This window comes from Montipora capricornis, chromosome 2 (genome assembly GCF_036669925.1).
Source record: "Montipora capricornis isolate CH-2021 chromosome 2, ASM3666992v2, whole genome shotgun sequence".
In the NCBI taxonomy this organism is placed as follows: Eukaryota; Metazoa; Cnidaria; class Anthozoa; order Scleractinia; family Acroporidae; genus Montipora; species Montipora capricornis.
Genome location: NC_090884.1, coordinates 58,811,016 through 58,828,824, shown reverse-complemented (window position 1 = coordinate 58,828,824; position 17,809 = coordinate 58,811,016). Strand labels below are relative to the sequence as shown.

The following is a 17,809-nucleotide window of genomic DNA, read 5'->3' as shown; positions in this document are numbered from 1 at the left end:
AGAAAAATGATGAACAACCCCGGGTGGAAGGAGATAACCAGTTAGCTATTTACGAAACGTAGAGTTGAATCCGGGGAAACCGGAAACAAATCCAAACCAGAGGTTAGAACAGAATTTGAACTCGAGGGAAGCGCATGCAAACTCAAACGCCCTAATCACCGGAACCCACGCAACTAGGGTCAAGACACTTGCAGTATCAGGGATAAATCTTCGCTATAGCTGAACACAATTATCTCACAAACAATAATACCCAGATATCGCGCATCTATTTATACGACCTCTGGTTTCTCCAGATCTATTGTTTCTGCCTTATGTTCATTTGGGTCATTTGTTTCTTTGCCAGTTCGAAGACTTGTTGATGTAGCTTCGAGGTGATTCCAAAATATTTCCGTTCAGGCTTTCTATCCATCTTTTCGTCACAATCGAGTCTCTCTCTCACACTGAATCACTATACTGCGATCCGCTCTGACACCTTCAGACTTGGATGACATTTTGCGAAAGGATTTCACGAATGTCGACGAGGACTTTCTTCGGCGGTTATTTCGGTTTTTTTTAGTGTCAGATACCAGGCCGTCTATATCGTCCATCATTTGCTCAAGATAGGCCTGGTCCGCTTCGGTGTCAATTGGAACCACAGAGATATCGCGTACGGCACGGAACTGACCGCAATTGTTGAGATGCTCGTTTTCAAGACGAAAAAAATTCCAGATGAAACGCCTGAAATCAGAAAGAAGGTAAAACTATGTGCAAACAAAGGCAGAAGAAATTGTACGCTCTATCATACGATTGTATTGGGTACAAAGAAGTGAAAAAAATATTGAAAAAGAGACGCTTAAATGCTTGATTAGCTTTCAAGGGACATAGTCGTGCCACAAGCCAACCTAGACCCACGCTATCCTTCCCTTGAAGTGGTGGTCGAAAATGCCGAGATCGCTTACAAATAGACTCTCAGCATAACAAGATTGTTATTGCCCCAATAAAACTAATTAGTAATTCATGATGGAAAAACAAAATAAATGTTTCATTTATCAATTTCTGTATATCTGATACAGATTTCTTGAATCACCAAAAATGCCAAGTGTACATTAACACTTAAATGCTGACGTTTAATAAGTCACATACAATATTCGCGTCAGATCGGTATCACATTTCTTAGCCTCTTGTATATAGAACGGTTTTCAAATGAGTGTCGTAAAACCAAAACCAAATTACTTTGGCCAATCAAAACGGACGAAGACAATCCAGTAAACCAATGAAAACTCGAAGTAATTGCACGTAGCCGACACAAGGCGGGAAAACATGTGCACGCGCGAGCCATGATTGGTTTTGGTTTCACTTCTGATTGGTCGAAAAAGTGGCGCGAAAACTTTGAACCAATCACTGAGTGAAGTAATCATAAACCAAAGTAATTCACTAATTACTTTCGACACTCAATTGAAAACCGCTCTAAACACTAGCAAAACCAATTGAGTTATCCAGTGGATTGTGATTTATCCTGTGGATAGCGTTATCCATCGTTTGAACAACTGGAGCCTGGTTTAAAACTTGGGGTATATCGAGAACATCATGTTTATCTGGAATCGATGCAATTTGCTGACGAGTGTCAATTTACTTCATTTGAAAACTACTTACTGGTACGTATTGCTTATAAAGTGTCTGCTCACCTCAATACTTCACAAATGGATAAAATAAGCTTTAGAATTTCGGAGTGGAATATTGTCAGTTCTCCAACAGAAACCGTCAATGTCCATAACAGCCGGAAGATCAAGTCTTCTATCACAGCAAAGTAGTAAAAAGCCTTCGAAAGAAAGAAAAGGAGTACAACGCACAAACTTAAAATCAGAACCCGTAAAACAACTTGTCAACAAACAATTACACATATTAAACAGGAGTTTTTTAGTCTATTCTCTTAATGTAGAAAAACATTGCATACTCCAATTTCCATTTAGGAATATGCGAATGAGTAAATGAGGTTTTCCAAAAGCACTGGGCCGGGTTGTTCGAAAACCGATTAACTTAATCCAGGATTAGCGTAAACTTTGTTTCACGTTTTCCTGTTTTGGGTGAAAGTCTCTTTTGGTAATTTTGGTTTTCAAGATTGACTTCCTTCGATGTAAAGTTTTGCCGAATATCAGCGATTCAGCGTTGAACAGCATTTGGGAGTAGAGAAATAAACTCCTTGGTCAAGTTTTAATCTGGGATTAGCGTTAATCGGCTTTTGAACAACCGGGCCCTGGCCTTCAGAATAGAGACCTAAGTTAAAGAGCATGGGGTCTGATAACTAGCCCACTCGTGCACGCCTGGGCACGAATTTAGTTCGGCATTTTCTGTAGCCCGGGAGGGTTAGGATCTCGCTGCCCATCAAAGAGTCCATGCGGGTTTCATTCCCTGGCAAGACTCGCTATGGTATGCGAGCAGAGTTCGATGCTTGTTTACTCGGCCCGGAAAGGGTATTTGCATATTTGCATTCCGTTTAGACCGATGACGGAATATTAGGTCTCAGGTACTCGCAAATTTTAATCCATACACTGTTTTTCCGCGATAAAAGCATTAAAAGGAAGCTGAACACACCATGACCGAAACAGCTGTTCATCGCTGGCAATTAACCGGGTGAAATAGTTGTGCGCATGCGTGATGTGTTGGCCACACCGGGCTGGTGTTATGGTGTGTTCACCTTGAATGAAAGAAAAGTATATTAATTCTTCAGGTGACAATGGACATATGGTACTATATGAATTTTTCTGAATTTTTAAGGTGCTTAAACTGTCCAGAAAGTGTGAGGATCACTTCTCCGTTTCGCCTTTTTTTTTTTTTTTTCCCGTAATAGACGGAGGTAGCCTTCCTCACCTTTGAGGAATACACTATCTCCTCCCTCAGCAATATATTTTCGCCCGCGCTCTTATCCAGTAGTCCCCAGTCCATCTTGATGTCCCAGGCGAATGTATAACATGTGCTGACCACCGCAGAAATAATCCACGCCAAGAAAAAACGGTCGCGCTGAACAGAGTTCGATTTGGCTGTTGAACGATAAAAAAAACTGTAATTAGTTCTACTTTACATATGAACGAAAACTAAACTTCGTACTTTGACTCGCTTTGAGGAGGAGGCAGACATGAACTCGGAAATGGCCTGTAGAGTGTTTTCACATGACGTCACGGCGGCCATGTTGGTGTTCCAAAACAAAGGAATGGCGGCCATGATGGTGTACCACCAAACTAATCCTCCGAGAATTGTTCTCTATTTTTATGCAAATACTTTCTCTTGTTTCAGTAATCCAATATGGCTGCTGGTCACGTGAGTGAAAGAGCTCTATTGGAGGAGGCGTAATCTGGGTGGAATCTGAAGAATCCCAACGTTTCTATTTTCTTCGGGATCCGTTCCTCGGGATCAAATCGGAGACTCATGCCGATTCCCTGTAACTCTCTCTGATCGTGACGACGTACCCTTTAAATTACGAATCCTGTTTTCCGACACTTTTGAGACCTGATAGGCTTACAGTAATAATTCTTACCTAGAGTAGAAAAAGCAACTACGAAGAAGGATGTTGAGTATTTGCCGGCATTAACAAGATGTGGAAAGGCTTGTTTGGTGTCCCTGAAACGACGTAAACACTGCGCGAACCGAAACCAAGCAGGAAGACAAGCTACGAAAGGACGAATACCGTATAATGTGCCATCACAAATCATTTCATCCCCTGCAAGGGAAAATGTTTTAAATTTTTTATTTATCGTTTCTTTTGTCAATATAAGTACACGATAGATAAGATTAATATAATTTTACACATCTTGAGAGAGAAAAAAGGAAAAAAGTATTTTAAAAAATTTAATTGGCGAGGACGCCAAAGAAACTACAAAAGCTTCTAAATTTAGAGCTCCTCGTTCTTTGCGACAGAATGAAGGTTTATGTATGGACATAAAGCCAGCAATTTTAACGTCCCGTGGCCGTTTGCTCGAAGACTCGTTAGCGCTAACCATTGGTTAACGTTAACAGGTACCAAAACCTATAGGTTTACATGGTATTTAACGCTGATGAGTGCTAACCATGCTTCGAGCAACCCAGGCCAGGTCGTCGAAGGATGAAGTGCTAAAGGCGCTGTTACACTGTGCAATATCTCGTGCAACTTGTCTCGCAAGGCCACTGCCAAACAAGTTGCACCAATCATTGCTCAATGTAACATACATGTATCTTGCAACGGCCAAAAACGTTGCGAGGCTAGTTGCAGAAACGTTGGGGAAAGTAGAATTGAGTTCTACTTTCCGCAATGGGGTTGCAACGAATTTTTCAAGCATTACTCAGTGTAACATCTGTCCTGCAACTTGTGTCGCAACGGTTTACGGCAAAATTTTCCTTTAAGTTTATATGATCATCGAAATGAGACAAGTTGCATGAAACGTTGCTCAGTGTTACACCCGCAAAACAACTTGTTTCGTACAGTGAGAAAGTTTGTAGAAATGGCGTTGCCAGACAAGTTGCACGAAAAATTGCACAGTGTAACGGCGACTTAAAAAGACTAGTAGGGAGCTTAAGCACGCGCGTTTTTGAGATGCGGACGGCAACCGGAAGAGGACACTTCGCATGCCAGGACAGTGGTGTCTCCCAGATTTTTTATGGAGAAAATATACTTAGCAATGTAAATGTGGTTGTGTGAAGACAAGTTAAAAGGGAAAACAGCTCACTTCCGGTTGCCGTCTGCATCTCAAAAACGCGCGTGCTTAAGCTCCCTTAGGGACCTTAAGATCTACGACGGCGACTTCAACGAAAACGTCACCTCAAAATATCAATATCAAGAGATCACTTGAAAGTGATAATATTAGATAATCTAAACAGTCCATGACGGAAATCAATTTTAGGGAGACTGTGCTGGGGAGATGTCAAGCCACGAGGGTCGTAGAGTTTGGTTGGTTGTAAGGAATGGCAGGATAACGGGGATGACATGACTGATGTGGTGACTAAAGCACTCACTGACTCACACACTGTTCTTAGTTGGATTATTGGACAGAAACAACACATGTATATTAAGCTTTTTGGTTCACTATTCCGCCCGAACTTTTCCTGATGAATTCATTTTGTTTGTTAATTTCCTTTATTTTCAGGGTTCAAAGCTTTCAAAGCAAATTTAATTTTCTCAATGTTCTTCTATTGCGGCTCCTCCCTTCGTTAAAAAACTCTGAATTACGAGGAAGGAGAAATCATCAATCTTAAACTTAAAAGAGGCGATCTTAAGATTTTTGTGTTTCTCGTCTCACAAACCTAGCCTGCTTCGCTGGCGGTATCGTTGGCGCGGAGAATGGGGAGAGGCGCTGCGAAATACCTCCCCATTCTTCACGCGGCTTCGCCGCTTGTTAGTTTGCATCTCGCACCAACAATACCAACAGCAGGATACACAAACCAGAAAAACGCGATCAGATTACAGGAGAATACCAAACTAGAAAAAATATCGGGAGTATACTCACTATTGGATACATGCCAGTCATGCGCATAGAAACAACCAATAAACTGTAAATCAAGCAGAGCTACTGCCAAACTATTGAGCTGATCTGCCAGCCAGAAATCTGCGAATCCTACGTGTTGAAACGGTGCAGTGAAGATACGAAACTGAAACAAAACAAACAAATTTCAGCATTGCACCATCTGCAAGGAAAACAAAGCCTTTTGCCATGACTTTGAGACAGTGCTAACGAAGCGAAAGGCAACTCTTTCCCAACTACAGGTAGTCTCCTTCGCAGACGTTTTTTGGGATGTCACGTGACGCACCCATAAAGACTGCGAAGGAGATTAAACTAAAAAAGCTGAGCGAGCAGTATTTTGGATATAGAATACGCACATAAATGAAGCGACGAGAATAGGATTTAGTACCCTTGCACATAAAGCCTCAATAGTTCCTTAACGGGCACACGGAGCAGTAGATGAAAACTCGAAATCCTAGATGGGTATATGGCTGCCAGCGACAAATTTACAAGTCTCTCACATCTTTACGGGACAATAAACGTGACGCACCCTGCATTTGCACACAGAGGTATTTAGGCGCTTAAATAGCAACCACAATGAACCAAACGGTTGAATAATTACAAAACGCGGCAGAGCTAAATTGGGTACTATCGAGGGCAAAGTTCGTTGGTGTGGAGCAGGACATGAAGCACGGGCCACTCGCATGCACACTGATACAACGCCCTAGCAAAAAGGCCACTCTGCTGACTCCTGCACGTTTCGGCACCATGAGAAAATGGATCTGAACAATACTAGGGGCAACTTTATGCTAAAAATCTTGACATAATTTCACGATCAACGAAAGCGGTACTAGCGAATAAAACTACTAGTTTATGCGTTTTCACTTTTTAAGACTTACCAGAACTCTTAGAAGCCAGAAGCGCGCTCTATAATAGCATATTCTGAAGGGATTAACAGTAAACAGGAACAAAAATGACACTAAGACCAAGTTTGGATAGTAAGCTGGGATTCCTAAGATGTGCTCGAACATGAACACCACCAAACTAAAGGCCCACAAGACGCCGAGCAACAAGGCAACCTGAAAGAGCATAAGACAGAAGTGCTAATGAGTACCGAAAGATACATTGCAACTAGGTCCCCGTTTCTCGAAAGTCCCGAAACTTTACAGGTCATTTTCGGAGGTCACAATTCCCTTTGTATCTCAAGAACGGAGAGGATTTAAGTCAGGATTTAAGTTTTTGCTTTTTGCTACCTTGAAAACATGATAAAATAATGTCGCAATTCGACAATTTCAACCAGAGCAGTAAGAGCTCACAGATATAACATTCGCTCTCATTCGTAGAGTCTCCAGTAGCTCAGTGGTTAGAGTATCCAGATAGATCTTGGAGGGTCGAGACGGATATTTTTCCGAGTTCCAATTGGTTATCACGTATTCTCCGTGTCTTTCATAGTTGATGTACTTCTCAGAGTAGTAATGGAGGATACTTGTCACCCCAGCTCCAAAACAGTCTAGAAATGCTCAGTGGCAGAGCATACGAACTGGTCATCGAAAGGTCATAGCTTCGACTTCCGGTAGGAGCCGACTCTGATCTTCCGAGTATTCCCGTCTTATCATCGGAATAATACATCTCTAAATTGAACTTTGATCGAATGCTATACGACTAAGCCTCACGAATCTCGTCTCGTCTAAGCGAGGACACCACATTAGGTGAAACGTCTCTCGTACACTACTTTAACTGAGATGTCAAATGAAGGCGCGATTCCATGAAGTAGTAAAAAAATTTTCCTTTCTTAAGACGCCCGCAAACGACGAAACATTGTTTCCCGAAGTGTTTCATTCTCGTTCCCAGAGCTGCGATCCTCTTAGCCAGCGCCACGGATCGCGAGCTCTCGATCCTCTAAGCCCGGTGTGTAGGAGTTTTCCGTTCTGAGAACGCGCACTTTGAACACTTTGAACTTTGAACTTTGTTATGCGCATGCTCAGAACGGAAACCTCGTACTCGTGATAGTACTGGCGTAGTCGCCGGCCGACCTAAAGGTCCAAATTGTATCCTCGTAGGGGGCGCCTCTACGGCCGGTGGGGGAGGTGCGGTGGCCTCATGGTTAGTGTGCTCGACTCCGGAGCGGAGTGGTCCGGGTTCGGGTCTTTACCCATGTGTATAAATGGGTACCGGGGAAATGCTGGGGGTAACTTTGCGATGCACTAACATCGCTTAATGCTACGGAAACCGGGGATAAGCACCGGCGTGTTGGGTCATTGATTCGGAAAGCGCTTACCTTACCTTCTACGCCCGGCAAATTGCAGTAATTGGCTTGATAGCTCAACTGGCAGAGCATCTCACCGGTAACGAAGAGGTCAAATCCTGTTCACGGTTCGAATCCCGTTCACGTTTCATTTTGCTAAAGTAGCACTGTGATGATCATTTCAAGACTTAACTTTCTCTCAGCAATTAAAATATATTAATCACTTAAGGCGCCCGCAAACTGCGGAAACATTTTCGTGGAAGCAAATGTTTCCTCATTTGCGGGCGCCTTTACAATAACGGTTTCCAGAATTGACCAGTTTCGTATGCTCGAGCTTACACACGATCAAAGCGCAGAACGAAGCGGAGCTGCCTTAACTCCTATTTCATGTTTCTTCCAGTCCAACCACAACAGTACGAAACTGACCAATTATATCAGAGCAGTGTTCGCTCCATGTCATTACCTCTAATAACTGTTGATAGCTAAGGTGGTCACGTGGGTCGAGTTCAAATATAAGTACGTGATTGACGCCCGCTTTTCGCCAGCCCCAGGTATTCACGGCCAAGAGAAATGTCACCAGTACAAAGAGGAATATACCACGATAAATCCGGATAGCGATATCGAATTCACCTTTATTGTGAACAGTGAAAAAGGCTGAAAATGAAGAAAAGAGGTTCATGTTCATACCCCTCAGTATAAATTTAACAAGAGATTTTTTCGCAGTCTCGCTAATTAGAACAATTGCACACTGGTCATGGTAAAGGTTTTCAGTTATCTTGCCATCAGCAGACTAGCTGCCAACCAAATCGCTATCGAAGAGTTATTGAGCTCGGCCAACGTCAAGAACATAGAATACTTGGTGGCAAATTGACTCATGGTGAGACTTTCTGGTGGCGAGATGACTAGGACCTTTTGTACCACAATCAACGGGCAGTTTTAAGTTGGCATAAGAAAAAGTGGCTCCTTCATAAATGCGTTCATTTAGTGTTCATTTTATATTTTGTAGTTGATACCACAGAAGTTCATAAAATATTGTTCCAACTGTCATTTTCTGTGGAGCATTTCGCATGACGTCACAGGCACTACGTTCGCGTTCCTTAACAAAGAAATGGTGGCCGTTTTGATCTTATCAACCAATCACCGGAATTAAACCGGAAAGCTCTCCTTTTTTAAGTAAAAACGCATGGCCGCTGCTCACAGGGGTACAACATTCCACAAAAATGCTAGGTTCTTTTTCGACGTCTGTTTTCCGCAAACTTCGGGCTTCTGGTGTTTCTGCGCAGACACTAACCTAGATACTTAAGTTTAGCCAATATGGCATCAAGTTAAGTCTGACGAAGGGTTAACACTCGAAACGACATCTCGCAAATCTTTCTTTCGTAGGTTAATCAACTCGTTTGAAAAAACAACACTTTCGGACTCCTGAAAGCCTAAAGGAAAGTAATGGTAGGCGCTTATCGTCAATGTATTACGTTTCATTTCCGGTCCACGTTGGATAAATCGTGTTGCTTGGAAGAAGTATTTTTGACTAATGACATGACTACGAGCAAACTTGATTTTTACCACAACTACTTGTAATCTCGCAATCTGATTGGCTGATTTGCCGTTGTCGATAAGAGTCCGGACAATGCTGCTGGCATCATGCTCACGTCAATGTGTCACGCAATTGTAATGGCCAACCAGGAACACTCATTTTGGGATATAAACCAATCAGTTTCCCTTCGTAGACGCTAAAGTTCAAGTGAAATTAATAGAAGTTTTCTTACCAGCAACTGTAGCTATTGATACTAGCATAAGGAAAAGACCAGCTAAAAATCCCACTTTGCAGGACACCCAGTTTCCGCCCTGAGTATAGAGATAAAAGATCGCTATGAACATAATTTGAAATACATCAACAATCAGAGCGCCTTTCTGTTAAATGTCGAGAGTAAGTCATTTCGGATTCTTCTTCAAGGCGAATCCAAGTGGGTATGGTAATTAACTTTTAGGAAATTTCGCTCTTGGACACTGGAGGAGTGGTTGACAGGTCGGAAATGGCCAATATATTCTTTTCTACATGTAGAAACTAAACACTTCAATAAAGTCTAACAGGGTTCACACTGAAAATAAGGAATAAAATTAAATTTAAGGACGGTGCTTATTAATTCAAAGGTATTTTTGCACGGTTTACTGAATGCACGGAAAAGCAGATCTTAACAAGAGCATTTTCAAATTCCACGACTTTTCATGACCGTGTGAACGCTATGACCAACAATCACATATTGGCTGAAACGTTTGTCGCTGACTGCGATTTTCATAATTCTGCGGAAATCGTCTTCAAACGTCTTTCTTTTTTCCCATTAATAAACCACCGAACCGTCGAGACACCAAACTATGGATCTTCCCAGTGTCTTCCTCGTTCTTTTCTCTCTCACTCTCGTTCTTTTATTTCCTTTCCTTTCCTTTCATCCTTTATTCCCACTGACGCGCTTTCGATCAGTTACTTCCGTTATCCCACTTAACTTGAATGTGGTCTTGCGTTCTACAAAGCAAAAGACCTCGTTTTTTCGACCAAAATCTACCTTTTGCTGTTATATCTCAAAGGTGATGCCATGAGCTTAAGCCAAGTGATCGGCAGTCGTTTGAGACAAGTGGTCACGTGAATCAGAAGATGTTTCACGTGAAACGTCAATACAGCTGTACTTACACTTCGTTCCTGTAGCGGTGGCACTCTTAATCTATTCATGGCTTTAGAACGATTCCCATCCTCAAGTTCAGTTATATACAGGTCCTGGAAATTAAAATCACGACGAAATTCTACATTACATAACATGGGAGATGAGATATTAATATAGAATAACCTCTTGCTTTTCTACAGATTTAAATTTACATGTATGTTCTTGTACCCAGTTTTTGTTTTGTTTTGATTTGTTTTTTGGACACCTTGGCTTACAAGCCAAGTGGTACATTAGGCTGGAGCTTTTCCCGGTTTCTGTAGCATGAAGCGACTAGGAGTATTTCTACTCCCTGCTGGATGGATCATGCTAGTCCAACGCAGGGCTACCCCCAGGATTAAATTCACCAGTACCCATTTATACACCTGGGTGAAGAGAGGCACTGTGAGGGTAAAGTGCTTGCCCAAAAACACAACCCAATGTCCCAGGCCACGCCCTGAACCCAGACCACTCGATCCGGAGTCAAGCGCACTAACTGTGAGGCCACCGCGCCTCCCAAAATCCCACAAGACTTGGCAGTAATGCACTTGCTGCTGCTGCTGCTGTCACTATTGTGAATTCAACAAAAATTCAATAGGTCTGATATGGCACTTTAATCGAGTCTACAGTACTTCAGTGATTTCCAGCAGTGAAAGCTTTGACCTCCTTGTTTGAAGGCCAGATAGTGACATTCACCAAGTTGAAAGCCCACATAACTTTACCTAGTGCACAAGTCACTATCCAACAGTTTCAATCTGTGCAAAGATTTCAGTACATGTATTTGTAACCGTGAATAATTACACACTCTATTAGCCCATCTAACAAAAAGATTATGGGAGCCTTGGCCAACATCTGAAAAGTGATTTATCCACTTGCTGTTTAAGTTATCGGGTCTTTTAACACATGGGCCCAGATAAATCCCCATCCCACAGAGGAATCAATAGCACAATGGGGACCAGTAGATATCTTATGATTACATGGTTACCTGCAAGTACTGGATACAAACATTGACCAAATGCAAAAATGGCTGCCAACAAATTATTCTTTTGCCTTAGTTTGTGTTAATTAGCCTAAGTAGCCTCGTTAACACACGTAAAATTGAAAGAATTTGGGCTGTAAAACAAGGCTATTTGGGCTAATTAACACAAAGACAAAAGAAGAATTTGTTGGCGCTCGTTGTTTTTGCATTCGGTCAATAGGCTAATGGCTGTTCAATAGCATTAATCACCCAGCAGATAAGTGATCACCACAAGATATAAAACATTGATATCCACTGGATAGTAACAGTCTCCGAAAAGTACCAACCACCCTTCAAACAACTGTCATTTTAAGTCAAAACCAGATAATGGTTTTACTGACCTCAGTTTCCAGAATCATCTCATCTACATGTTTGTTGGTAAAGAAATCTGCAACTTCCACTTTTTCTTGCCTGTAAAGTGCACCATTTGGAGTTTCAAATACCTAAATGACAGCAGAAGGCAAAGTGATAATAATATATTTGTCAGTGGGCTTCAACAGCTCATCCTGGTTTCAGTAGTAAAAAGAAACCAAAAGTAATGAGAATTTGGTTTTATCAATGGAGTTGATAATGTAAATTGAACACCATACAGAGATTCTAAAAGCTGACGTTTCGAGCGTTAGCCCTTCGTCAGAGCCCTTTGTGGATTTGCTCTGGCCAAGGGCTAATGCTCAAAACGTCAGCTTTTAGAATCTCTGTACTGTGCCCAATTTACATTATGAACTCTGTTGATAAAACCAAATTTTTGTATACTACTTCCCCACCGACGCAGCTTCATTCAAAAGTAATGAGCACTACATGTACCTCCTCAGCCCAGGTGCAGTTTTTAGTGCAATTTACTTACAATAGTATTTGTATATAATGTACTGAACAATCAGTGGGTAACCAAGGTGGAGGCAAAGTGAAGTAATCTTCAGCCGAGACCTTGATTATTCCGGATAATTATTTTAATCCCTGAGTGTGAGACAATTTTATGTGTCAACTGGGAGCAGCCTAGGGCATTTGAGGTGTCAATAGGTTAAAAATTGAATTGAAAAATAACTGTTTCATTATACATTGTTTTAGAGAAATCATTCAACAAAAGTACTGTTGAGTGAGATCCCAATTAGCCAATCAGGTTTAAGTGAGTACAATGTGTAACAAAAACATTTACAAAAAGAAAACAAAACCTTTAATTACATGCCTTACCTAGCAACCACCCCCCCCCCCCCCCCCTCCGAACAAACACCTCAAAATTAGTGATACCAGCAGCAGCACCCATTTATCCATTTTGTTTTTTTCTTTGCTGAACAGTAAAAATTGCTCAATAAATTTTGCAGAGAACTGTAAAGTAATAACTAATATTGTACCTTGTCATGTTTCTTGAGAATTTTCCTAAATCCAGTAAAATTAAGTTGCTGAAACACAATAAAATAATTTTAAGAAGATGGAGTTTTGCTACTTACATGTACAAGTATCTATGCTTGTGATTTATAGCTGGAGTAGAGGCAAGAAGTTTCAATGTAGGTAGTACATGTACTCACAATAATTATTATTATTATTATTAGTAGTATCTCAAAGTCATACATGTAGTTCTACAAAGCTTAAAGGGATCTTCATCACTTTTTTGAAGGAGGAAAAATATTTTAGCACAGTACATTACTTTGAATGTCAAGAAAATAGACCTACATTGTACTGTATAGAAAAAAGATATCCCAATACCAGACTACATTATACCAGGAGAAACAAATGTGGCCTTCAGATTATACACTGTAGGCCCTTCACGTAGACAATTTTGTTTTCATATTTACTGGTAACTCAATATATTTTGGCTATTACCTGGTAATTCTGCAGAAGAACCAAGCTAAGATAAAATTCCCCAAATGCAAATTTCAGATGGGAGAACTTCTTCTTCCTTTTGATTGTAGCTTTTTTGCTTGATCCAGAAGAGAGGGTCATTTCTCTGGTTGAGAATGTACTAAGACTGGGTGCAACCTTGAGAGATCCAGCTGCAGAAAGTTCATGTTTGAGAGCAGTGAACTTCAGCTTGGCTTCATTTATTTTTTCTGTTGATAGAAAAAAACAGTTAAAGATAAAAATGAAATTATTTGAACTGGTTTTGTACAGAGAGCTAAAGTTGAATTTGTGTCAATACAATTCAGAGTCCCTCTGAGGTCTTAGAGAGATTTAGCACATGTAATTATACATTTTCACCTATACTGTATACCTGGGTTTTTTTTTTTTTTCAATAACATTAAATTTAGCATCAATACTTCAACTTCCCTAGTAACCTTGCATCTCTATGTACAAAGTCAGAATACTTAACAATTATTCCGTGAGCGCACGTTGGATATGAGATGGTAAATAGCCAACGAGGCGCGTAGCGCCGAGTTGGCTATAACCAGTCTCATATCCAACAAGCGCGAATGGAATAATTGTTTTATTAAATTCCTTCAACTCCAAAAATTTGGAAGTATGAAATACGAGCGTAAAAAGCGAGCAAATCCGAGCGAAATCGAAAAAAACTTGATGAGAACTGATGCGATGTCGTGTAATACGTTGTTGTCAGACAGACGCAGGCTCATCACAAAAACATTCTTGCCTTTTCGCGTACTTCTAAACATCGGAATTGATCCAAACTTTCCACAAAAAAAGTTTTTTTTCTCCTTTTTAGCTTTATTCAAAGAGAAATTTCGCATTCCAGCAAAAACATTTTTAGTTTAGCAACGCTTAACGCAATCATTCACCATATAAGGTCAAACCAAGGTATATGAGCTGATAACCGAGATTGAGTGAACCAATCAGAGTACGCGAAATGCATTTATCCGAGGTTGAGGATTTAATAATGTACGTTATACCTGCAAAGAATGTGTTTATTTTTTCCAGTTCTTCATTGCAGTAGCTGAACCACTGTTCTTCAAACCTGGAGAAATAACTTTCCAATACTGCATCAGGATTTTCTGTAAAGCCAACAAATTGAGATGAAAATAACAAGTCATGAAATTTTCTAAATTTGGCAATTCAAACAGTAATTACACTATACATGAAGTTGTGGTTTACTCCTGTTACTCTCTTTACCAAATCCTTTATCAAGGTCCCAAAGTCATTCCTTTTCAGAACGTTGAGCACAAACGAATTGTAAAATATTTACCAAGAGCTATTAATATTTTGTGTCACATCAAAGGTTCACTTTTTGCCTATGGGAAATGTGAACTAATGTCTTAATTACAAGTATAAGGTAGAACAATAAATATCCATAACCAACGCAATGTGGCCATTTCTTACCATCCTTTGGGGGCATCTTGTCCAGTCCATCATAAATAACTTCTTTTAATTGCTTCAATTTGCAAACAAAATTGAGACAGAAAAATAATGCATTATAATAACCCTGTACACTAAAGAATGGTACTTTTTTCCTCAATTTTATGAATGGTTTACTCAGGGGTAATTAAACAAGTACCTGCCATACTCAACTCCAAGAAGTGGAAATGACCAATTTTGGGCCATTATTTATTCAGCTCGTTCACCTCAACTTCGGTGAATTATTAAAAACGTTATCATTATTTTGATTTTGCTGCAAACAAGTGACCTTATAATTTTCACAGTCACTGGAAGGATGACGTAAACATAAAAGAAATGACAGGAAGACTGTTTTGATAAAATTCCTGTTTACATGTACAATAATCATCATTTTATTTCTTTTATTTTACTGAACTATGAGGCAATGCCAGCCCAGTTTGACAGTGACTGGCCACCTTTACTGAGCTCTATGGAAATGGCTACGTCTCTTGGTAAAATGTATTTGTTTGTTACGAGAAGATGGGTTGAGACGCGAGGTTGACCCATTCACTGAGATCTTGGTATACTTTACAAGGCAGCATAAAAACAAAATGTAACAAAAGAGCTGTAGACGTGTACGCTTAATGTTTCGACATTTTATTTAATATCCTGTTTATTAATTCTGGGTTCTGTGGGAAGAAGGAAAGGCTTCATTATCAAAAGATGCATATTTTGTTACAACAGAGGAAGATAAGCGCATTACATGGGAAGGACATGGGGGAGGGGTGCTTTCAAGTGGAAGTTGATGGTATATTTTTGTGTACATTTACTTATTCTGAATCAAAAGACTTCAGACAAATAATTATGATTCCTTGGGCTTAACTCTAGAGTGCACCACCACGCCACTAATTTACATATGAATGGATATACCTCATTCTTCAAACGATGCCGCTTTAAAAAAACAGCAGGGGCAGGGTATTGTGAAGTCACTCGATTCCTCGGTTACATCACCTAATCTGGGACCTTATTTGTCTCCATGATCATGGTTATGGCCTTCCCAATACAAATTTCTATTTTCATGCCAAAACTGTAAAATCAGTCTCTTAATTTGCTGATGGGCATCCTGCCAGTCTGTCACATGATGACCATACCCAATATCTCAAGATAATTTTGGTACGAAAAGGGTGACAAAAGGAGCGACAATTCTCCTTACAATTTACTTCTTACTGTAGCTACGATCACTGTTCGCAACATAATAAAAAAATTCAGTCCTCAACTCTGAATGGCCGGCATTTCCGGTCACTCAGAGCCGCAATAATTCTTGCTAAAATGAACGAAATAGGATATTTTTATCAGTTTTTGGTTTCAAATTTATACATTCCGCACACTTTCATTTTTAACCGTAAATTCACTTTAGAATTCACAGATTTATGTTTATATTCTAGAGGAAAATGCATCTGAGTATTTTCCTCGCAATGTACGAAAAGGCGCCAATATGAAGAATTTGTACAAGTTGATAATTTCAAACTCGTGATACCTTAGCTTAGACCTTATTTTTTTCTGAGATATACATAATAAAACAAAACGTCCATCGAAGCAATCGTATGTCATATATAATCGTACAGTTTATACTGGTCATGGCCGGAAACAGCGGTTTACAGTACACTGGACTTAAAAATTAATTCATCGCGTTTACCTCATATCGTATATACTGACTCCGCCATTCTGGAGTTAAATGAGCGCCAAGATGCTCCGTGAACTTCATACCTTTTGAAAAAGGTCATCTAACACACAGGACAAACCGAGTTCCCGCAACTCCATTTTACTGCAGCATATCTATTTTAAGCGATCAAAAAGAAAACACCGTTTCTATATTGAAGCGAAGCAAGTGCTACGAGCCTTTTTTTAAATATACCGCTGACCAAATATCACCTGACGCTCATGCTTACCATTTAGCCAAAAATTCCGGAAATTTCGGTTTGAGGTCAAATGGACCATTTTACAGTTGTAGCAAAGTTACCTGGCCTACGAATGGAAGCGAAGCTGCCGGTGACCCTGCTTTGATACAAACCTCCGTGCTTTTGTAATGATAATACGGACTAATTAGAATCACAACAACACAATTTACATGATAAAAGCAGTGAGGTCTGTATCAATGCAAGGTCACCGGCAGCCTCGGAGCCATTCATTGGCTAGGTCGCTGAGCAAACAAGTGTAAAATGGCCTATTTTCCGGAAAATCTTTTCGGAAATTGTGGACAACCTCCAGAGGTAGTCCTCTTTATCCGTTCGGAACGGAATTCGCGAAATGCTTTAACGGTCTCTTACCATTTGCGACACAAGATCGAGTAAAATATGCGGGATGGAATGCTGTGTAGTAAATGGTGAGCGCCATTCTCATCCGGTTGGTCATTAAAGGGGCTTGGTAATTTTGTTTAATTTTGTTAATTATGAGCTCTAAACCTCAAATTGGCAGAGCAAGAGTCTTTCATTTGCAAAATCACGGCCACATAACAACTGGGAATGATTTTCCGTCTTTGTAAATGACATTTTGATATAAACTGATATAAATTTGAAAAGAGGTGGGCCGACGTTTTTCAAATTTACCCAAATTCAATCCATTTCAATCCTCTCCAGCCTTGTCCATCCATGTCCGTTCTTGGCTTCCCTGTGTTTTGTTAGAGTTCTTCTATAGTTTTGAACAGTTATTTTGATATTTTAGTTATTCTATGGCCATTCGATCCGTGCTGAAATTGCCTAAAATTGCATGACCTAGCCCCTTTAAATTCGGAAAATCGTTTACCTTTATGCAACAATCATTTCATCCGATTTATTTGGCTAAATGGTAAGCACCCATAGAGTCCGTCAAGGGTATTAAAGATTATCAGAAAATAATCAGCTCAGATATGGACCTCGTGTCACAAAATAATTCTGCCTCTGCTGCTTAGACTTGTATCTCAAAATGTTGACCTCTTTTCGTGATGCACATACGACACAATCAAACGCTGAGAAAATTGATTGATATATAGTCCCAGCGAAATTACTGGATGATGGCACATGCCTGATTGGAGGAAACGAGTTTTTTTGGGTTTTGTAGACTTGTATGATCTAAGCATTCTTGGAATTCATTCAGTCTCACTTCACAAAGG

The 17,809-nt window shown here is 40.2% G+C and overlaps 1 protein-coding gene across 1 annotated transcript in view; it reads right to left on the bottom strand.

Moving 5' to 3' along the window:
* The window catches only part of LOC138028851 (solute carrier family 53 member 1-like), a 16,637-nt gene extending 76 nt beyond the window's left edge, over positions 1 to 16,561 (bottom strand). Inside the window, exons 1-15 of the mRNA XM_068876475.1 lie at positions 16,358 to 16,561; positions 14,668 to 14,719; positions 14,241 to 14,342; positions 13,222 to 13,448; positions 12,753 to 12,800; positions 11,745 to 11,846; positions 10,379 to 10,462; positions 9,459 to 9,537; positions 8,156 to 8,346; positions 6,347 to 6,526; positions 5,454 to 5,595; positions 3,512 to 3,694; positions 2,848 to 3,017; positions 1,665 to 1,798; positions 1 to 717 (exon numbers count right to left, since the gene is read on the bottom strand). The exon at positions 1 to 717 is cut by the window's left edge and continues 76 nt beyond it. Coding sequence (XP_068732576.1) covers positions 417 to 717; positions 1,665 to 1,798; positions 2,848 to 3,017; positions 3,512 to 3,694; positions 5,454 to 5,595; positions 6,347 to 6,526; positions 8,156 to 8,346; positions 9,459 to 9,537; positions 10,379 to 10,462; positions 11,745 to 11,846; positions 12,753 to 12,800; positions 13,222 to 13,448; positions 14,241 to 14,342; positions 14,668 to 14,719; positions 16,358 to 16,426 — 2,064 coding nt within the window. The 5' untranslated portion in view covers positions 16,427 to 16,561 and the 3' untranslated portion in view covers positions 1 to 416. The remainder of the gene's footprint in view (positions 718 to 1,664; positions 1,799 to 2,847; positions 3,018 to 3,511; positions 3,695 to 5,453; positions 5,596 to 6,346; positions 6,527 to 8,155; positions 8,347 to 9,458; positions 9,538 to 10,378; positions 10,463 to 11,744; positions 11,847 to 12,752; positions 12,801 to 13,221; positions 13,449 to 14,240; positions 14,343 to 14,667; positions 14,720 to 16,357) is intronic.
* Positions 16,562 to 17,809: the final 1,248 nt, after the last annotated feature.